The sequence below is a fragment of the Populus alba genome, chromosome 13 (assembly GCF_005239225.2).
Source record: "Populus alba chromosome 13, ASM523922v2, whole genome shotgun sequence".
Classification (NCBI taxonomy): domain Eukaryota; kingdom Viridiplantae; phylum Streptophyta; class Magnoliopsida; order Malpighiales; family Salicaceae; genus Populus; species Populus alba.
The window spans coordinates 4,773,341-4,796,737 of NC_133296.1; the positions used below are offsets into that span (position 1 = coordinate 4,773,341).

General features: G+C 32.8%; 4 protein-coding genes and 1 long non-coding RNA gene across 5 annotated transcripts; 3 read left to right on the plus strand and 2 right to left on the minus strand.

The window, feature by feature from the left end:
• Positions 1-3,592: 3,592 nt before the first annotated feature.
• LOC118036437 (syntaxin-132-like) lies at positions 3,593-4,010 on the plus strand. The gene is made up of 2 exons (XM_035042131.1): positions 3,593-3,762; positions 3,863-4,010. Exons 1-2 carry the CDS (start codon positions 3,593-3,595, stop codon positions 4,008-4,010), a joined length of 318 nt encoding a protein of 105 aa, XP_034898022.1.
• Positions 4,011-4,510: 500 nt separating this feature from the next.
• LOC118036435 (protein EMBRYO SAC DEVELOPMENT ARREST 30) lies at positions 4,511-12,134 on the minus strand. The gene is made up of 11 exons (XM_035042129.2): positions 11,737-12,134; positions 11,435-11,663; positions 11,248-11,341; positions 9,966-10,036; positions 9,797-9,885; positions 9,456-9,699; positions 8,654-8,766; positions 8,386-8,476; positions 7,995-8,123; positions 6,123-6,676; positions 4,511-5,462 (listed from the first exon to the last, which is right to left on the minus strand). The coding sequence occupies exons 2-11, from the start codon at positions 11,609-11,611 to the stop codon at positions 5,006-5,008; spliced, it is 2,019 nt and encodes a 672-aa protein (XP_034898020.1). The 5' UTR covers positions 11,612-11,663; positions 11,737-12,134; the 3' UTR covers positions 4,511-5,005.
• On the plus strand, positions 11,912-15,413 carry LOC118036502 (small ribosomal subunit protein uS7). The gene is made up of 4 exons (XM_035042227.1): positions 11,912-11,919; positions 14,615-14,725; positions 15,066-15,230; positions 15,359-15,413. The coding sequence occupies exons 1-4, from the start codon at positions 11,912-11,914 to the stop codon at positions 15,411-15,413; spliced, it is 339 nt and encodes a 112-aa protein (XP_034898118.1).
• A 2,398-nt stretch (positions 15,414-17,811) lies between these two features.
• LOC140954428 (uncharacterized) lies at positions 17,812-20,194 on the plus strand. The gene is made up of 2 exons (XR_012167654.1): positions 17,812-18,118; positions 19,946-20,194. It is a non-coding gene; the product is annotated as an uncharacterized lncRNA (long non-coding RNA).
• Positions 19,766-21,735, minus strand: LOC118036434 (transcription repressor MYB6). The gene is made up of 2 exons (XM_035042128.2): positions 21,147-21,735; positions 19,766-20,575 (listed from the first exon to the last, which is right to left on the minus strand). The coding sequence occupies exons 1-2, from the start codon at positions 21,446-21,448 to the stop codon at positions 20,077-20,079; spliced, it is 801 nt and encodes a 266-aa protein (XP_034898019.1). The 5' UTR covers positions 21,449-21,735; the 3' UTR covers positions 19,766-20,076.
• Between the last annotated feature and the right edge of the window lie 1,662 nt (positions 21,736-23,397).

Genomic DNA, 23,397 nt, shown 5'->3' on the forward strand with positions numbered 1-23,397 from the left:
AATGTCTTCCACAAAATAAACATACCCTTATAAACATGAATTTTGTGTCGAAACATTGGGGAAAAACACAAACTCTATCTTGGAATATTTGGTTTTATAAAGGTACTCTTAAATTTTAAGAGCCATCACATGGACTCTGAGCTTGATGAGGCTAAACAAAGGTTAGTTAACAAGAGCAGTTAACAAGACTGAGCATGCAATGTGCGTACATGCATAGGAGAATTTGATGAATTGAGTGTGAAAGGCTTCACCTTGTGTGTTTTAAGTGATGACATCTATTTCATTGTTCCAAGTATGATTCTCAAGTCAAGGAAACAATATCTTAAAGATTATTTCTTTAATTGAAAAGATTTGAGTTTAGATCGATGGCATTACCTTACTTTAATTTTTGCACTTCATTGTAAAATAGCTAAACATGTTGGATGATAATCATGATGCTCTCAATTCATATCACCACTATAATTTTTCATATTATGGACGGATTGTTTTGTCGTTATTTAGACATTAATTCTGTAGAGAAAATATTTATTGACGGCATCACGGACAGTTAGTGATTGTTAAATAATTTTTTATCAGTGATTTTTATTTTGTTAATCACTACATTAGTAATATAAATACAAATGAATTTATCAAAAAAAAAAAAAACACATCTAACAAAAAAAATTACCAATATCATCTTATCGGTAATTTCATTAGAAAATATGTCATATCACCAACAAATAAAACAGCTTATAATTCTATAGTGATTTTTTTTTTTATATTACCAAGGGATGGAATCCAACTAATATATTGTTAGTGGCATTTTATGTGATTATTTTCAATTCTATGAAATTTTATGACGAACTTAATCCATCGATAATTCTATCAGTAATGTAATTGATATTGTTTAAAAAACAAATTCAAACAAACATACTAGAAAAAAGTTAAAAGAAATAAAATTAAAATAAAAGGATTAAATAAAGGTAATAACATTTTTATTTTTAAAAAATAAAAATTAGTAACATCTTTTCTATATAAGAGACTTTTCAAAATTCATGCACCTACAAATATGTATCAATAAATAAAATGACAAATCAATTAATTTTATTTATTACTAATATATTTTTATAAATTAATTTTTTTATAAGATGAACAAGACAGTGAATTACAAGGAAATATAACATTAAAAAATAATTATTTCCTAACTTTTAAATTACCAACCAAATTTTAAATTTAGATTCAATTTAACCCCAACAAACACATTATTTAACACATCCTAACCAATTTCCTCCAAAATAACCCCAAATCCTAAATTGTAAAATAATTCTTTTCTAACAAAATAATATTTCTCAAGTCAACTTTAAATTCAGCTGAATTCAACCATATTATTTTATGAAAAAAAATTCCTAATTAATTATTTTAAAATTAATATCAAACTCTAAGTCACAATATTATTTTCTCCAAACACTTGTATTACCATCTAAATTTTAAATTGAAACTTGATTCAACCAAAAAAAAAACCAATTATTTTATAAAAAACTCTTTCTAATCTATGAAATTTTAGACGTAACTTTAAATTAAGATTGAATTCAACCCCAACAAATATACTATTTATGAAAAATATCACACTATTTTTATACTTTGTCCTATGTTCTTCACTGACACTAACAACATCAAATCTTAATCTTTCAATACATTTACCGCGATCTGTACAAGGGATTATTGACATCATATCGATATCTGTACTTTTGCAGAGAAAATGTCAAGAAATCACAGCTGATATTTCTACTTTAGCTTCCCCAGCACCCCTAAACATCTCCTTATTTTGGTTGGACAAGGCTTTTTACCTGAGATTGGCTTGGCACTGGTGATGTTGATTTACTGCCACTGTTGCAATTGACTCATTGTTGTTAAACATTGCATTTGCCTAACTTCTCTGAATACACATGAGGTCCTATTTAATTTTTGTTGCACTGTTTTATTTAAAGTTTTTTAGATTAATAAGGGTGTTCGAGTCAACTTGCGTGTATCTCAATTAATCTTATAGACCCTAAAGCTAACGATCATGTAAGTTTTTAGTTGCCCTGAGGTTTGTGAGGCTCGAATTGATGATCTCTAAAAAGTAAATTTAGATCTTGATTAGTTGAAATACACCCCTCAAAATTTATTTTATTTAAAGTTTTATTTTTATATTTCGATTGCTAAAACCACATCAATTTTTTCATATGACCATTTTACTTTACAAAATATATGGATGAATTAAAATAAAGCTCGCGGTAAAATGCAGGACATCCATCTAGTCTTGTCTATTTTAATAAGATTTTATATAGTTACTTTCATATACTTGTTTAATTTTATCTCATATAAATATCCATCTTTTATATATGTATTTAAAAAAAAAACATGAAGAATAAAAGAGAAAATGAGACAAAAAGTTGAATATTCATTAAAAAAATATTTTTTTAAGAGAGCTTAATTGGTTGAATTCTAATATATTGTGCTATTTGACTAAATTTTAATTGATTTGCTCATGGAATTAGTATAATCATTTGGGTTACTTTCATCCTTAATAGAGTTTGATTAGAGTAAACCTGACACAATAACAAATGCGTTGCTCTTGAGCCTTTTTTTTTAAAAAAAAAGTGGTTGTAAAAGGCTTTTTTATTAAGAAATCTCAAGTTGTTGTTATTGGAGAACGGATTTAGATGTGGTCAAGTCAAGTTAAATCCTTGTGTTTGAACACGCTTTGTTTTATTGTTTCGAGCCTAGTTTTTTTACAGGTTCATCATCTTTACATTCATTGTTTAATATTGTTGATGTTTCAAGTTCTGATAACTAATTTTTATTTCTCCATAGAATCTTATTTATCCTATCAAACCCTAATATTCACCTCCCCCTAAGCCTAACTCTTGATCCTTCAAACGAGTCTGCGATGCCTTCTGCTAGTGTCAACAATATATGAATCGATGATTAGACTAATGGTTGTAAAAACGTTTAGGTCTTTGATGTTGTCAAGCTCTCAACTGAATTTATGGATCTTGTTCTGGGGAGGAGAGTCTCTAATAGCAATAATGGAACTTTTGGAAAAAGGTTAGGGTTCATAATTTGAAGTTAGTTTTAGTGGGCGTTGAGGAGAACAATAACAATGATGTCCCTGGATCAAAAAAATACATAATATTAATAACAAGCAAGCCCTAATAGCAAGGAAAACTCAGGTCTATTAGGCACAACTGTAGTACATTGTTTTTTTAGATTATTTTAATGTGTTGATGTTAAAAATTATCTTTTATAAATAAAAAAAATATATTTTAATATATTTTTGAAAAAAAACAATTTAAAAATTAACTGTTACTACACTTCTAAACACCCTCTAAATCCAATACATTGGTTTCTACCACCCACGAAACATTTCCTAATCACACCATTGTGAATTAGATGATTTAGATAGCGTTTTGGTTGGTATCTGAGAACAAAAAAGATAAAGACAGTTGGGACTAAAAAATAAAAGATAGAACAAGAGACAGAAAATTATATTTGACAATGGCATATGCGCATGTGCATCCAGCAATGAATTGAGGTTCTGGAACAAGAAGGGAGTCGTTTTTTAGCGACAATGGCATATGTGCATGTGCACCCAGCAAGATCAATGAATTATCAGCTAGAAATATTTGTGGAGGATGAGCATGAAGGATTCTATTTTCTTTATTCACTTGGCATGCAGATTTTTCTGGATATGGCAGCCTTGGTGGATGCACAAGGGGACGTGCTTGACAGAATAGAATTGTAATTTTTATTAGTGAAAAAAAGGAGCACAAGTCCAGAAAATAAATCGCAGGTAATGAATTCATCTCTGATGGATGCTTGCTGTGCCTTGGGTGGAAAGGAATGGATCATGTGCTCTCCAAAAGGCAAAGAAGTTACAAAGGAACTCCCGGAAATGGATGTGCATTGCCATTATAATCCTTCTTATCACTGTTGTCATCATCGTTGTGACTGTGATTAAGCCATGGAATAACAACAAGGGTGCTTAGCCTCATCTTGGCCTTGTCTATTGTATAAATGTATCATGAGTTGTGGGATTCGCCTTTGTAACCATTCCGGCAATTTGTCGATTTATATTTGAAGTTATTTTTATGATCTATTCCTGCAAAGCAATTTTCTCACCCTGTATGGTTTCCGATTGTAAAACATTTCTCAAGTTAAATATGGAGTTATTGTGTTGGAGCTATGAGCTATACTCCAGAGAGCATAAGAGGAAGAAGGCCCGCCTGCTAACAGCTAAGGCTAGGTAAAACTGCCTCTTTCCTTGCTGGTTTGCAAACCGAGGTGCAGATTAGCCGTGCGACCTGATCCTCATCCCTCATTCCTGAAACTGCACTGGTTAAATGTGCCAACCATCTCGTGTAGGTTTGCACTCTGTAGAACAGAATTATCTGAGCAGGCAGGCCATTGAACTTGTAACATTGTACGATGATGACATGATAACATCCGCTTATGTTTTTTGTTTACCTCCAATTGATGGATATAAAAGTTGAGGAAAAAAAGAATCATTTATCATTGAATTTTGTTGGAATCAACTTTACACTCTGACATGACATTCAGTTCCAGGAACAGAGATTAATGTTTCAGATACCAAAAAGATCTTCAAGCATTGCAAGCTGTCCAATACAACATTCCCACGTTTAAGCTCCTCTGTGCTGAAACATCTCCAGCAGGGGCAATCCTGTTTCTGCAACAAGCTCATCTGGAAGGCATCAGTCAGGCTCACTACCGTAACGTTAAAAATAGTGTCGTATGAAGGTATACAAATATTTTTCTTTTCTATATGTGAAGGTGTCCGTGAATCTACCAGGAAAGAATAAATCCTAATATTTCCTTCAAAACACCCTAAGTTGGAACTATGAAAAACGACCTTGGACTTTTCACCTCATCCCCAAAACTTTACATCCCACAGACGATATTGCTGAAAAGTTGACTACCAGCTTCAATTATAAAAACACAAGTCATATCATCAGCAAGTCCGCTTCTAGTCATTAGGATCCCACTCATTATCCTGATCCACGGGTAGTTGAGTAAGACTACTTTTAACTGCATTGTCATCAGATTCTTGCTGTTCAACACCATCATTTTCATATTCTAACTCGTTATTACCATTACTACCATCTTCTGCCACTGCTGACTCAAAGTGAGTATCTTCCTGACTATGCTTCATCCATGTTGGGCACTCGTCCTCTCCTCCATATAGGAATCGTCCATCATTACCTTTTACTTGTTTTGGAACCTCTGCAGAAGGAATTCTACAAGAGCATTCAGGAAGCGGGTGAGACAGGAATGTAGTTGGCTTTGACAAAAGGGATTGCCTGATAAGGCCATCTTCACTCAAGCTTTTGTTGAGATGTTCCCTCACTGAAAGTTTCCAAGAATAGTTGAGATGGTAGTACATGTTGTCACGGGTAATGTTGAAAAGTTTTGCAAGAACTCTCCTGTTTGAAGAACCAACAAAGCATCAGAATGATTTTTTCTATTTTATTAAATACAAGTGGACATCAAAAAGATATATCAAGATTGCCAAAAACAGAAAAACTTAAGTACATGGTGTAAAAAATAGAAAATAAGCAGATAAACCAGCAAAAGATTTTTAATTAAATGAAAATTGTGATGGATCGAAGCTGATTTGTTAGCTTAACACCACCCAGTGCAAAAACACGCGATAAAGAAAATCGTAAAACTTTGCAAGTCTTTTTTTTTCCCTGGCATGCTACAATACCTCTCTTGTGGCAATCTCAATATAACATGATTATTATTATTTGGAAAGTGTAGCCACTGAGATGATTACTCTCTAAAAGAGCAGAAGGAAAAATATTGATTTTACTCAACTCAAATCTATACATACATATTCTTGTGTGAGAATGAAAATGCAGGTTGATATCCTTTCTAAAAAATCTGAGTGCATCTATTGCATTCTTAAAAAATCTTTCCTTCTCTTTCAATCATAGTCAGGTAGCTGAGGAGATTCATCCACATTATGCTTCCATTTCGTGCATTAGAACATATTCTATTGAATAAATTTCCATGGAATCATTCAATAGCTTTTAAAAACTAACCCATTTGAATTTCTTAATAAGAGTTTTTGTGCATCATACCTGTCCGGCCGATATGTTATAGAAGAAGCACTCTCGTATAGCCGCTGTCCCATGACCAAGCTTGAGAAGTCCGGCCATCCACTACCATCATTATGAAAACCAGGAAAGAATGCATCTGCTTCCACTGAGACAATATAATCGAGAGCATCCCAGAGTAACCTGTGTGCTTGCATCCTCAGATCTACAGGTGAAGGGTCTGGTTCTGTGTCAGACTCAGTGATCCAACCATACCACCCTTCTTTTTCATGTTGATAGATGGGTCTGTCTGGAGGTGGAGGAAGGGGACGAGGCCGAGGGCCTGCCATATTCCACTCTTCTTTAAGTTGTTCCTCACTTTTGGTAGGAGGTGGCTGAAAAGGATTCAGAGAAAGAGGTGTTTCAGGACCAACCAAATCAGACAGTTCTTGCTTAGTGCACACCCGAGTGCGATCCACAGTGTTGGAGAACATGGCACGCAGAGGGATCAAAACACGTTGACCACCGAAAGTTTCAGAACCAGCCACATATATCACTGTTCTGTTGGGATAGCCCATTGCTTGAAGGAGAAGACCAACCTGAAAATATTTTAGACAGAACAAGAAATTTCAGTTGCAAATGACCATTATGAAGAATATGAACCACAAAGGGAATGCATGCTTTTCTGCGGACATTGATCCTTATTTATGTAACAGAAAGCATCAGTTCCAGATTGAAGATAGCTGGCCTAAAACCCTGAATAAAGAGGTTGCAGTAGAAATGGTCATATCTTGGTCGACAGTGCTATAAATAATAGGGAGTATATGAGAACCACTTGAATTATAATTTTTGAAGTATATGGGAAGAGTATAAGGAGTACAATCAAATACATACTTTTATTGTAAGATAAACTAGAAAATTGAACTTACCGCTCTTTAAAAATTATGTTAGAACTTTTTGGCCTTTTAAATTATAAAAATGAACTTATCTATCCTTTTCACTGGTCCCTACCATTGCTTTGGGCTGAGGTTTAGTCATTGTTGTTGTTGTTGTTGTGTCATTGATTTGTGTTCTTTCTCTTAGATGTTGGATTGTAAAATAGATTTGTAAAATAGAGTATTCCAATCAAGCCTTTTTTTCCTCATAAATCATTCCTTTCCCGCCTTTTTGAAGTCACAAGTATTCAAAAATTTGTTTTACCAAAGGGTATTTGGAAAACTAAAAGGACCCTGCAAAGTTGAGTCATTCATCTAGATAGTAACGTTTGATAAGATGAAAACTAATAATTTGTTGCAAGTTAGAGCACCTCTCACAAAAGGCTTCCTCCTATGATCTGTGTTATATGCTACCATGCTAGAAGTGTCAACTTTGGGTTGCCCAATGATGGTGGAAAGAGAAACTTAGCCAGTTCTGAGCTTGCAACAGGATTCCTGTCAATTTGTGGGTTTTTGGAGGAAGGAGCATATGACCTTGGGGTGATGCAGTCTTATTTGGAATGTTTGGATGGAGAGAAAGAGTAGATGATGTTAGGATAAGTCAACCTCCACAAAATTGGTATGCAATAGAATAAAACTTCTAGGGTGTTTGAGTTTCAAAGTTAATTTAGGGGGATTAGACTATCTTTTATATTGAATTTTTGTTATTTTTTCTCATTCTCTATTTGGAGGATGTCTCCAACTTGTACATTTTTTCCCTTTCTATTGATAATTTCCTCAATCTGAAAAACAAAATCCCTGCTAAGAGGCAAGAAACTTTAAGGACTTGAATTACTATGAAATCTACAAATGATTTGGTAAATATAATTCAAATTCTGGGGAGTGCTGACAATGTGCAAATAAACAAATTCCAGTCTAAATAAAAAGTAAGCATGCATTGAACAGTTTGGACTTGAAAGTTAAACCTTAACCCTGAGCATACCTCTTCTGGCATGAGGGGGCATGACCCATTGTCTCTATGGATGTGTGAGTCTACACCTAGCTCACCATTAAGAATCCCTTGCTTAATCATCTGTGCCCTTCGATACTGTATAAGCTCAGTGTGAACATCCTAGAAGAAGTGCCAAGTTAGAAAATGGAGTTAGCAAAATTAGAGAACTCAATGAAATATTGGCATAGTCTATCTTCATCTTTGTTTGAGGTAGAAATTCATATAGATAAAGTATCAGAAAATTGAAATTCCAGCCACTGAAATTTCTGACCAACTAAATAGCAAAATAAGTAATAAAAATTAAAAGAAATGAAACTGAAACATAAAAATGAAACTTCAATTATGAAAATCATATAGAGGAGAAAAGGCTTGAACAACTAGCCTGGAATAGTTCTGCACAACCATGATATGCCAAGATGTTTCTCACCAAGCCAGGATGAAATGCAAGGAAAGGTTGACCAGATGCCCGTAACCTGTGGAAATGAGGTTAAAGTCAAGAACTGCAAGCAAATGCTTCATAAGTTGTGAATTCACATGCAATTTATTATGCAACGTGGGCTGTGTTCTTACAGAAAGTGCTAAACCACAGATCTTGTAGTTTGCATTATAATTTTATTGGAAAGGAAAAGTGAGAAACTAATCAACTATACCTCTGAACCATCAACTGACCAACCATCTGAATTTCTCGGCGAAATTTTAGAGCATGGAATGCAACCCGGCATCTAAGCCTCTGAAATTCGGACATGCTTGGTGGAAGAATTGACTGAGAAGAATGTTTTAATAGAGATTACAGCATTATCAAGAATAATTGATAGATGTCAAGAGTGCCATGAATACCCAAATTCAATGCCCCAAAGTGAGGAGCCCCATTGCATAATTGCAAATGCCAAACTTTGTGAATATCAAATATGGTGGCCGCAAAGAACAAGAACAAACAGGCAGAAAGGGTAAAATAGCACCAAACAGTAACAACATTCCCATCAAGTTAACAAGGAGGTATCTGTTAAGTTGGGAAGAAATGAATATAGGGCATTCTAAAAACAAATGCTAAATGAATCCAAAGTCCTCAATGTTGATGCAGGGAAATCCATTTCCTACCATTGAAGGTCATAGCTTGTGGGAAGTAGAAAGGAACCATGGCACTGATCTGACCGTGGTCATCAATAAGAGCATCACAACCTACAAGAATGGGTGCTAGATGGAACAGCATACTCCTATCATCGAAATGAGCATAACCTATCTATGCATGGAGAATACAAGAAAATAATTAACAATTATCATTCAAATACTAAAGTTTCTCCAAGCACAGGTCATATCCCAGAAGAAAAAAATAGATGAGACAACAATCAATTATTTGGATAATTCTGAGTAGAAAAGTGGAGCTCTTTGAGGTGAGAGCATTGCACAACAACAAAAATCATTTCCGACCTACATTTCAATAGATTCACCTACCTGCAGGCATCCTCCATCATGAAGAACTAGTCCAATAACCTTGGATTTCTTTAACACAGGCAAAATTTCTTTGACGTAGAAATTTGGAGAAGCAGATCTTTCGGGCTTATATGTACGGACCTCATTCCTTTGCCTGGCTGCTTTCAAATTCTCAGGCAGGCTCTTCACAATGTTTACATCATTGCTAAGCGATGCTATGAACTGATCTTCATCAAAGAGATATGAAAAACTCTTGAATTTGTAACTGTTTGAAATTCAGAAATAAAAAAGAAAAATGGTCAGCTTTACAAGCACATGGAATAATGGTGAAACAAACCATTAAACTAGCTAAAATAAATTACCTAATGCCTTTTGATGGAAGACTTTCTTGAATCTCTGGAATGACAAGAGTAGCATTTAGAAGCCTGGATATGGTGACAAGATCACAGATCTAGAAAATTAACAGAAATGTTATGAACTCCCACTATAAATCACAATCAAAACAAGTCTAAAATATCAAATGAATCATACCGAGGATCTTATCTTCTCAAATCCACCAAAAAGTTTTGCATAAATGTAAACATTGTCCCCTTCATCTGGAACTGTAAAAAATCAAATAAAATATATGCAAATAAAAATCAACACGGAGAGAAATTCTCAAATAAGGGTCATAAAGATCATGATATAACAAGCAAGACGGCAAGAGAACCAAGGAAATAGGCTCATTGTTTAAATGAAAGTAAATGGGAAGCAAGAATGCAGCTTTCGTAAAAGCAATTTATTAGAAATCAAAAAATTAGAATGCTCTTTTCTGCACATTTCATATGGCAATATATACACAGGTCTTGTAAAGAAGAAATGTTTACATAATTCCACAAATAACAAGGAGTTGACTGATTGGTTAGAGGTGCCAAGATAAGGGTAGGTCATGATTCGAATCTTATTAGGTACAAACTCTTCCTTGAAGGTTATCTATCCATGCCCATGAACGCAAGTCCAAGTTTTACCCAGTACATGAGAATGGAGCAATTTGCATGCACCACAAGGTTTAACCTTGGTAAGGGTTTCCCTTCATCCAAAAATAAAAAATGTCACCAACATTTTCCACAATCTACTCTGAAACATATATGCCACCCAAATTTTTCACAGGCTTTTAAATAGATACTTCTGTAAGAGTATGTAAATAATATAATTAAACATAGTGATGCACATTGCATATCACATTTAAGTTCCATCAGATTATAAAAATATCTAACTAGATATGTACTGTTCTTTTCCAATTCAACACATCTACCATGCATTAGTGTTATAAGAATAATGGAGTGACATATTGTTAACCAATTTGTCAGACTAAATAAGGAATTCCAAGCCCATAAAAAGAACAGCTCTGACTCACAGGAACTATCAGCAAAATACAAGATCGCCTAATTGGAAATGACAAGGGGAAAAGTGACCAAATGGAATGATTGCTCAATTCCCTAAAACATGTATTCATTGAATACTCCTTCAGAAGCATGTCAAATGGGTACCAGAACCAACAAGAAATTACCTCAATCAAGCTATAAATTACATAAACCTCCCAAAAATTTTTTTTAAAAAAACTCAGCAACGTACTAATCCACCGTTCATTTAAATACACTCCTATAAAGCATATTGATCAGATCCATGTCACATTTCCAAATTCCACAGCAGCTAACCACTAACCAAAAGAAACTCATCTTTGAGAAATACCAGTTCAAAAAACCACATCATTGAAGATAAAAGAAATAGAAGTGTAAACACAAGAATAGACAATTTCAGTAAAACCCATTACCAGGATAGTTGCTTCTTGGATTGGCATAAGGCTGCAATGATTTCAATGACATCACAGGCCCCCACAACTTCATATTCCTAACAAATCTATCACCCTGCCACATCAAGAAAAGGAAAGAAAACCCAGATTAAAAAAAAAAATGCAAAAGACACTGAAAAAAGAATACAGAAGAGAGCAGAATCGAAACCTGTGGGGCAAAGATAGAAGCAGTGAAATCAAATCCATTAAAGGGCATTAAAGTAGATTGCATAGAATAAGCGCCTGAAAGCCTTGTAATAGAAAGATGAACCACCAAAGACACCATAGATAGCATCAATACAAAGAGTGCAATCCGTTTTATCTTGGATATAAAGACCATCTTCATTCATGCCCAACTCTTCTCGAAATCCAAATACCCTAATTGTCTATTCAAATCCCTACACCAAAATCAAATCAAAACAAATCAAACAAGCAAAAGGAATCGAATTCAAATGTTGTTCAAAAACTTACAAGCTCCAGGAGTGATGAGGTCAAAACATAGATTTGGGAGGAAAGTTGTTACTTTTTATAGTGTATTCGGGAGACGGGAATGGAAAAGAAATGAATTTTAGATTAGAAGTGGAGATCGAATCAATCTAAAGAAAACAAAGTCCTATTAGCTTAGCACAAGAGTTAATATACTGCTATGGTATGGTATGGTATCTTGTGTTTTGTTGAACACACACACACACACAACTCTCCTGTGATTGTGAAAGCAAGCTAGGAGGATACAAAGTACGATTTTTGGATTTGGCAAGTACGATCTTGTGAAAGCAAGCCACTGGATTCAAAGGTGACCCTCTCTTTGTCTCTTCTCTGTAATAAAAATTAAATATTGTAAATATTAAAAACTTATCCAAGCCTCCTCCTCCTCCTGCCTTGAATTCGATTAGTTTTGCTACCAGTAGTTTGGTTATTTTTTTTACGATAAAATTTAAAATGGGATTTAATTTTTTAAAAAATAATATGAAAAAATTAGAAATTAGTGCTTCTTATTTATTATACTTAGAAAAAAATGATATTAAAAACACCTTTTCAAAATAGACATCTATTCATTTTTTTTTTACAAATATTTTTAAAAAATAAAATAAATTGAATTATAATTTTTCCAAACATAAATTTAACTTATTTATTAATTAAATTTAAATAAAAACTATAATTAAATACAATTGTAATAGAGAATTGGTTTTAAACCGCTTATAAAATAAAAAAATATTAGAAATAAAATTAAAAAAAATCTAAGAGGTTTGTTAAAAATGCATTATTGACTTTAATAATTTGTTTTTTATAATATAGTTATGGTGTCAAAATCATAACTCAATATCAAGTTAATATTAAGTTGATGCTTAATTTTTTTTATCATAAACTTTATTTTTTATCAATTAAAATATGTTTTGTTATTGAAAATAAATTTTTAGGTCATAAAAAGTTTGTTTAATATTATTAAAAAAAAAATTTAAAAGTAATTTTTTAATCCACAAACTTAAACCTGGATTTTCTAGAGCTACTTTTGACAATTGAAAAGAGTTGCAGATGGACATCACATCGCCTTCTAAAATAGGTGATACGTCATCAGTTCAGTTTAGAAAAAAATTAGAGCAGACAAAATATGGTCCGTCCATTAAGGTGAAAAAGAACATGCATATTGGTCTAGATTTTCAAGCCCAGATGCACTTAGATTTCTTGAATTATAGTCCAAGTACATGAGCCCATTATTCCAGCCCAAGCATGTGTGTCCATTCATTTTATAATGGCCCTTCATTTTTATTTTTTAATTTTGTAACAATATTCTCTTTTAATAATTTTAATCTAATATGCCATTGTTTTCAAATAATATTAGAGTTTTTATAGTAATATTAAAAATCACTTTTTGAATATTTATATTTTAACATAATATGTATAATTATCTCAAATATTTACTCTTGAATATTCAATGCAAATGAAATATCAATTTCATTATTTTTTTATTGCCAATTTTTTATATAATATATTTTTTTAAAATTATTATTCTTATATCTTTAAATGCATTGCATCAAAATGATTAATTTAACAACTTATTTGTTTTTTATATCAAAACTTTCTTATAAGATTATGATAAGTTTTTATTTTTAAAAAATAATATTTCAAATAAAAAAGACATTTTTTAAATGAAAAAATGAATAAGAAAAAAGAGTTTCAATTAATAGATTTATTTATTTATTATTTAAAATCATTAATTTTTTTAAAAATATTTATATTAATTGCTTTTAGTTTTTTATGCAATAATCTACATTGCTAAAAAGAAATATATGTTTAAAGTTACATTGATAAGAAAAGGAGAATTTAGACTAAAAAATAATAAATTTTCTATAAAATTTAAATCAATTCTTTTCTTACAAAAATTAATTATTTTTTTCTATATAAGTAAATAAAACTTTTATAAGAACACATCACAGTACATCTATATTTTGCTCTTTAAAAGAAAGACTATCTTCCTATTTTAGTTTTTAATTAATGTTAATAATTTTTTTATAATTTATATATTTTATAATTTATTTTATTAAACATAAACATAATTTTCAATTAAAATTTTTAAGGATGCCAAAAAGACGTGTTTAGAATGTCTACACATGCTTTTTTCTCTATTTTTTAATTAAAAATTAACTTAAGCAACCTATACCTTCCAACTAATATTGAATTATTTGAATTATGATGAGTATAGTTCAACTGATCAGACCCTAGATTTGTTCCTTGGATGTCACCAGTTCAAATCTCACAAACCTTAAGGTCACTAAAAGCTTATATGGTCATTAACTTCAGGGTCCATGGAATTAGTTGAGGCACTTGCAAGCTGACCCGGATGCCCCTATTAATTAAAAAAATATTGAATTATTTGATTTACAAGAATCATTTTTCTAGATAAGAAACAACTTCTAAACCCATATTTCTTTCAATTTTAGTTTTAGTTTTAGTTTCAGATGATAATTTGATTTGATCTCATATATTAAACAACCATTAGGTGGGTTTGTTTCATTAGCAAGGATATCTAAATATTTATCAAGAGATCATCAATTCAATTCCAAGCTTTCACATTTCATGTAAAATGTGATCAGGTTAACTTCTCTTATTTATGTTTGTGTTCCAGATTAATCATTTGACGTGGCGGGTCCTAAAACCCAGCTCTCCATCGCTTCTAACATTATCAAGAAGTCACTAGCATTCATGTATATTGATTTGGTAAAAAAAACTGCCATTTGGGCCGATCTTTGATGTGAAGCTGTTCAACAAATGGACCTTTGAACATTAATTTGCATGCAAGTTCTAAAATATAGACACATTTATGTATGTGAAGGTGAATCTGCTCAACAAGTTACACGAAGAAGTTGATGGCAGTCAGGATTGTGAAGCATGCTATGGAGATTATCAACCTTCTTACTGCCCAAAACCCCGTTCAAGTCATTATTGATGCTGTTGTTAGCAGGTAAATATATATACAGATCCAATAAATGATTTCTTGCATTTGATAAATTGTGCACACAATAAATCATCATTTCTTTCTTTTTATGGCTTACCATTTTGTAGCATCGTAATTTTCAATGTCTCTGTTTATTACTTCAAATTTTTTTTTTTCGTGTTAATAGTTTTGGAGTATTTTGTAACAACAAATTGAACTCAATTTCTAATTCTTGCCCTTCCTGGTTTTCAAGAAAGATGATCAAAGGACTTAATGCTCATTTTAATTTAAATTAAATTGACATATATATATCATAAAACTAACTAGATCTGGTCGATTTTTGGTATTTGTTTGTGTGTCAACATAGCGGTCCAAGAGAAGATGCGACTCGAATTGGCGCAGCAGGTGTGGTTAGCAGGCAAGCTGTTGATGTATCTCCACTTCGCCGTGTGAACCAAGCAATATATCTTCTTGTCACAGCTGAATGTTTGGCTGATGAATTGATTAATGCGGCCAAGGGATCTTCTAACAGGTATATATGCACATAAACATTCCGAGGGGAAATTAATTTTGTGATTGTTAAGACTATTTAATTTCGTTCCTTCGAAGGGAAAAAAAAAACATTTAGCAATAATTGATATATATTATGTTTATGAACAGCTACGCTATCAAGAAAAAGGATGAGATCAAAAGAGTTGCCAAGGCTAATAGTTGAGATTGGACTAATTCTCCTTGTCAAGTAGTTAGGGGATCAGGATACCAACTTAATTATGTGATGTGAATCATTGTGGAATTGAATAAAATTCACGAACCCAGGATCTATTTAACCTAAGTTTGCTGAAATTAGAATGAGTTTGTTATAATAAAAGACATGCTCCAAGACAGCAATATTATAAATCAACCCAATAACAACGCCTACACCTGCATACGAGCAAAATGAGTATAATTTCATAACAAAAATTGATCAATTCTTTAAAAAGTTGAAAATTCAATCAAGAATCAAGATTGACAACCAAAATTCAACAAAAATCATAATATTATTAGCCAAAAAAAAGTAAAATTATTCTTAAAAGTATTTATACTCTAAACCAAAAACTCTAGTTTCCTTAATGGGTCACATATAAATCCAATTTAAATAATAATCAACCCAAGCTAAAACTAACCCAAACTAATTAAAATAAATAAAATAAACAAGTTTGAAATCCAAACAAGTGTTTCCTCATAAAATAAAAAAAATTTAATAGTCTAACTAATTTAATAAGACAAGTTCGGTTATTTTTATATTCTGTCTGCAGCAGCAAAGTCCAACTTCAAACAGATAGTTCTCTCTTGTATTAAATAATTAGAAGGCATGTCATATACCGTTGGAAAGGTATGAAAGTCTAGTTTCCAGCCCAACTAAAATCACTTCAAAATTCGACTTGTAGCTCTAGTTATGATAACAAAGGTAGTGAAAGGTCAAACTGTCCAAATCTAGTCTTCTTCTCCCAATCCTTGTGTAATGATCTTGGTTCCACCAACAAGCCTCTCTTGAACATGAATAAGATTAATCACGACTTGCTTCTTATTATTTAATATTCTCTTAAAGTTCACTTTAACTCATATATTTTGAACAAGTCCATTAAAAACCTCTTTAAACCTCTTAACTCTAAGTCTTGTAACTAGACCAACCAAAACCTCTAATGGATCCTTTGGTGCTTGGATCGCATCACCTACTAGGTGTGGATAGCATAGGTTAGGACCATCATACCTTGACATGCCAAACATACTTAAATAGTTAATCAAATAGAAGTAAGATAACTTCACAAGTCTTACCCAAGTTGAAGACCATTATGGTACCTTTACTTCTCCATCTAACTTAAAGCAAATGGCGTGTGCTCTCAGATAGTGTTATACTATACATGGGTATGCATCCATATTCAATACAAAAATGACAGGCTAAGTATGAAAGATAGATTGAGAAAATAACAAATAAATTAACGCAAATTAAACAATAAACATAACAAACACATTAATAATAAAAGCTAAAAGGATAAAGTTTTGTCCTAATATCCCTAATGGAGCGCAATTCAATTGCACCCGAAATCATGTCAACCATGCTCGTTTTCCTAGGAAAGAGAAAGGCTTTTTTTATTAGAAGGGGAAAGATCTTATATTAAAATAAATCATCACTTAATATTACAATTACTAGAAAATTCTAACTAGTCTTTGGAATTCTAAGATAAAGGACTTGATATGTTAATACCCTAAAACATCCTGCTATAAGGAAGCTACATTGCTACTTATCTTTTATTTCTAATAGTCTATTATGCATAATATTAGTAGTCTATCTACATGGATGAGAATGAATTTACTACAGTAAGTTAAACCTTGAGAGATTGATTTAAGTCTAATTATTTTAAGGTCTAGATCATCTTTGTCACCCTTAGATGTTATATTTTGATAAAACTTGGTAATTGATATGTCTACAACCTAGTGACTCCTGGTCATGACGTGTAAGCAATAGTCTATTAAGTCAATATGCCAATGAATAACCAATGGGTTTTTGTTGGGCTCATTAATTAAACCCAATCCAAATTCTAGAAAAAATTAATAAATAATATCTTATTAATGTTTATCTATTATATAGTATTCAAGATTCACTCGTAATATTTACTAAATGAATGAAGATTGTATGCCCTAGTCTTATTCAAGCAATGATATTTTTGAGTTTATCTACTTGTAAAAGTGATATCTAGTGACTTGAAATTATTTTATGGATTTAATTAACATAATTTTTAATTAAAATTAGAATAAAAATAATTTATGCAATTTTTTAAAAGATGATGTTTATTGACTTAATTTGTTAAAGAAAATTTCTGAAAACACCACTAAATACATATCTTAAGTAAGAATAAAGAAACCTAATTAATAAAAAATAAAAACAATTATAGACACTCAAATAAAAAAAATTAAAATAGAGAGAAGTTTATACAAGTACAGCATCAAAATTTTCATTATGTCATTAAAATTTCTTTAAATCCTATCTTTTTTTTTCTTTACTTGGAACGAGCAGCGTCGAAAAAGACTCGGTTGAAACATACAAAGTCATGTCCAAAAGAAGGGTAGGTCCATCAAATTAGCTATGTTTCTCAGTTAGAACGTTTGGTCATTAAAAAACCAAAAAAACATGAATGTGATCACAAAATCTCTCTCACACACACTGCAAAATTACCTTCTGTTTCCCTATATTCATATTTGGTTGTGCTTCGGATTTTTTGGGTAATTCCTATAGAAATTTTTCAAATTTTCATTCTTGTTCTGCAAATTTGTGCTCCTAGCTTGCTAAGCGGGATGGAGAAATGTTGTGTAATCGAGAGCCACTACACATGTTGCTGTACTGCTAGCTGGAGCAGCTGGTGAGAGATTCCATGCTTCTAGGTGAGCACCCCGCACTGAATTATTTATATGATTGCTCTATTGACTTGTGCTTGATATACTGTTCTCCATTTTTATGCTTTGACAATAGAAATTGAGTTATCTTCTTTCTCAAATGTCAATTGATCATATACTATCAGCGTTTGTGATGATTTCTAAGATCAACAAGCTATCATATAGAGTTTATAGTATGTTCCATCACTTCTCTCTCACCATCTGATATATCCATCTTCAAGGGGGTGTTCATTGGTCTTGGGCGTGGAAGCATCACAGACATGTTTTCTATGTTGTATCTTGTCGACATTCTTTTTTACCTTCTTGTTCATGTCATTGTGCAACATAAACCTATGTATTGAGTGATTTTCTATATTAGAAACCTAATTAACTGGAAATCTTGATTGATTGGTTCCTGTTGGAATCAACTGACCCATTGTCGCATGTGATTCGAGAGGAGAAAGGTTGAAAGAGGACGGTATAGACTAGCTGGTTAGTGGCCTTAATTAATCGGATTACTTGTAGAGTTATGGATTAAATTAAATACACTAGCAAAACGTGCAGCAACCTCAACAGAGAGGGTGCATCCATGAGTCAAATGGGGTGCTACCATGCATACCCCCACCTACCTACATGTATCAACCTCGCTCACATGCATAACTTTTACCTGCCTTTCATAGGGTGTTAAACAGGACAACATTCAGCTCCTACCCATATTTTGTATCTTTCTGCTTTTTTATTCTCTCAAAGTACAGAAAGCTATATATACCGTACGTATCCTTAATTGTCCATGAAGCTCAGATTGAGAAATCCTATTTTTGATTTGTAATTAAGGTTTATAACGTGTTTTCTTTTTCTATTGAGAAAATTAAAGGTGTTGAAAAGATAATTAAATGTTGTATAACATTAAATACGTACCCTCAACGTTAATTTGTTTTTTTTTTAAATACCTTAGATCTAACTTAACGAAATATTGTATTAATGTAATAATTATATTCTAGATTTAGTATTAGTTTCAAGTTTTGACAAGGTAAGTAAACACATTATATGCTCCACCGCATCAAACATCCTTGATCAAGCACATCAACATTACAGTGTGAGCTCATATAAGATCATCATAATTAAGCTCATACAATTAAGATCCTACAACTGAAGTTCAATAACATAATTACATGAGCTCATATAACATTTTGAGTGTTTAATTTATGATCGTCGACTGGGCTTGACTTGACCTCCTTATATTATGTCTACACGCGTACTAAGTACAAACTTCAAGGACCTCGATTTTGTGGAAGTATTTCTTTCATATAGGTAATAATAACAATATTTAAGCTCTGCACGCATCATGGCTCATATTCATGCATGGAGTATTTCTTCACATGCATACCAGTAGTAGAGATCTACTTCTACTACATATCCTATTCATCATGTCAAGTGCAAGCACATCATTATCTCCTCTTCGTGTATATATAACTAGGTATTATCTTAATTAGTTTTAATTGCTAAAGTTAATTATCAATGTTTGGATCAAGTCTAAGCTTACATTAAAAAAATATATAAAATTAAAGGGATTAATTTATAAGAGGGTGTTTGCTAGAGATAGAACACTTTAATCTTAAAACAACAAGGTCCTTAGGTTGTCTATGAGATAGGATCTCAAGGAACAAAAAAAACCCAATCAATAGTTTTTGCAGTATAGGGATACATATACATCAACTTAAACGCACAACCATACAACCATTCCATGTAAGTACAACACTCACAAGAACAACATATATAACTCAAATTAGCACATATTTATAGTCGTAACAAACCAGTCTGATTTTCTTTTTATAGCAATTTTCTGCTGCAGGATCAAGCTAGATCATAACTATTTAACGCACCATCTTTCTCACCGAAAGCTGCCATTGAAGATGTGACTTCAGCTTCCCATATACTGCCATGATGGAAAGCCTGTGAAGAAGAAATCACAGGTTGACCAGATGGTCCAATAAATTACACTGTTGTTGTTGTTGATACGCAAATACATTTTCATTGATCAGAGAATCCAGAAACAAAGAGAACGTGTCCTCATTTTCATTTCCATTGTAATCTTCCTCTTTATTTTGTTCATGATGACTTTGTAACCCCTTATTAAAACCATCACAATTAGGCCAGGATTTTGCACCATCATCAAAGACCAGATTTGGAAACTGATCCGAGTTAGTTATTTTTAAGCTCTCAATTACTCTAGTGGCTGTAGCTGGATCGACCCTGGCATTCTCTTCTAGTGGAAAAGAATTAGGGTTGGAGTTTTGGGTGGGAGCAATATTGGCAATCTCTGATGAATTAGGGTTAGGGTATAAAGGCTTGTGGGTCCTTGGATCGATTCCTTGACTAATAAGCTTCTTGCTGAGATGGGTGTTCCAGTAATTCTTGATCTCATTATCGGTGCGTCCTGGTATCCTCCCAGCTATCAAAGACCACCTGAAAAGTGAGTGTACAAGATCACGGGAATAACAAAAAAAAAATTGAAGATTCATATTCTCAGATTCCAAGTTATTATAATTAATCTAAGTTAATTTGAAATTCAGACCCAAAAGTACATCTACTCTCTATTGAGAGAAAGAGAAGGGGGTGCAACACAGTCAAATGTTGACAAACAAGTTGATGCACTACGATAGAAGCTTTGTTTATGAACTTCAGATAATCTGGTAGATTCAAGAATCCAAAATCAAGATGAAAAGCTATGGCAAAGAAGTGCATGAGTACATGCATACATCCATACATGGATATATGGAGAGACCATGAAAACAATTTGAAATATTTGTTATTTGAAACTCGAAGCTCATATATCCTGGTATATTTTAGGGGAGAGAGAGAGAGGTAGAGCACAGTGAAAACCTAAAAAGCGATCAAACAAATTTAAAGTAAATGACATCGAAACCTAATTACTCCATAAACTTTCCCCAGCTGATCATGATAGGAAGAAAAAAGAAGAAGAAAGAATTATAACCAATTCTAATTAATTCGATAAAATCCTTTTATAAATATATACCTGTTACCAAGCAACCTATGAAGCCTAAGAATGAGATCTTCTTCATCTGGGGCAATACGTCCTCTCTTAACAGAAGGCCTGAGATAGTTCATCCATCGGAGGCGGCAGCTCTTACCACACCTAAGAAGCCCTGCCCGCTTTGGCAGTGTACGCCACCGCCCTTCACCATCCTTCTTGATGTAGTTTGCCAAGAGCTCATCTTCTTCAGGTGTCCACGGTCCTCTCTTTATACCTACCTTGCTACAACATGGTGTGGGTGTCCTCCTGCTCCTTGTTGAGTTCCTTGAGGACAGATTCCTCATTCTCTGACTCTCTTTGTGTGATAAATTAGTTAGTACAGTGTCCTTGTGATCTGTCAAAAACGGAGGGTTTTGATGGACCGGGGATGATGGATGTTGTTGCTTTTTCAAACGGATATATGGGAACTGTGAATGAAGATATTTCGTGAAAAAGTTGGATGGAGACAGATGCTCCAAGGGGTGGGTGCTGTTTTTTTATACGAACTTAGCGAGCTTTGTTTGTTCTGATCAAAACTTGAGAAGGGAATTTTGAAGCACATGACTTCCTGAGTTGAATGGGTTGGTGGTGATTAAAAAAAATGAGCTTTTAAAAGTCACCAGTACTACTCTTTATACTATCATGCATTATATATTCTCGAATTCAAGTCAGGTTTAAGAGTTAAGAAATGGTAGTGGATTATACCGACGGTTCGAATCTGGACTTAGTTTGAAGTGTGGCCTCGGACCTGGAATAAAGAGCTTAGGATTCTATACAAGACAAATTCTAGAATAGTAGGATTCCATCGAGGACTTAGTTTGGGTCGCTTGAGGTGCAAGCTAGGCCTAGGTTTGGGAAGCATGCGGTCCAGTCCGTGATCGGTGATGGGATGCCCAGGGTTCAATCCATGACCAGTTCCGAGGTATTCGAGACCTGTGACGGGGCACACAAAGGTTCGGCCGAGACTGATTTGGAATGCTTATGTTTTAGGATATTTTAGCATAGCATTGATACCCGCGCGATGCTGCGGGTCATTTTTTTTTTGTATAAAAAATATTCAAAAAAATTTAAAAATTTTGAGTTTTAAAACCCAAGAATCTTGGGTTTGGCTGCAACGTCTAACCTAAAAGTAATATTTATAATATTAATAATAAAATTAAACTTGCATGATCCAAGTTTAGGTAAGCCTGATTGTAACATAGGATCTAAAAATATTGAATATGAATCTAGTTATAAGATCGTGTCATAAAAATATGATAATTAAATAGCAATTACATAGCAATTATCGTTGTTGATTTTTGTTGAGTTCTTTTTCTTATGTTCCTCGATGCTTGATTTATATGGAGAATGTTATAGATAATCGTTTGTTAACAACGCATTCTCTCCATTACTTGAAATTTTGAATACGCACGATATATTGAAACTACCCAACCTCACTTGCGCTTTCTTTTAAAAGTCTAGATCGCATCTTTTTTGTATTTTCTTTTATTATTAGTAAATTAACTTTATGATCCATGTGGTTCACTCTATAACCAAGTATGTTCTCATTTTCATCTACCCTAGACTTTGTTTGATATGGAAACACCTATCAAAATTATTAACTTTAACTTATTATCTCATCTTTCTTATCTTTGACTCAAACTACTTTTTGGACCAATTTATTATCTAACATATAGTGAGGAAACATGCAAATATTGATGTGTTTACAGTGCACGCACAGTGATCTCCCATTTCTTTTTTAATTTTTTTTTTGTTAATTTTTAATTATTAGTTGGTAATGTTAATTATTAATATTAACGGTCATTGAAATGATTTTTTCATGTTCGTGCAATCCTAAGAAAGAAAGATCCTTAACATGTCTTATAAAATTCTAAATGCCAGATTCACGGTCGAAATTGCTCGTCAATCAGCCAAAATTATGACTCAGCAGAACACAGAAGACAAATGAAAGAATGCTTGGTTAGGACTTGCTTCTTGTATAGCGTTGCTTTGGCATTAAGCAAGAAATAATTTTACGTTTCTAGTGGATAATAAGAAATGCTAATCTTAAGATTACCTATTTTCTGTGGCCCTACTAATCACCCTAGGGACCATCTTTTCTCATACGCATGCGTATGGTATTCCGAAAGATGAAATTGACATTTTAATTAAAAGCTCAATAAAATTGGTGCACTTTCCTACTCTTTCCCAAACTTAACCTAAATTTGAGTTTTAGACCCAACAATATTATCATTGAGTCGCGTTCTTGCGCCTA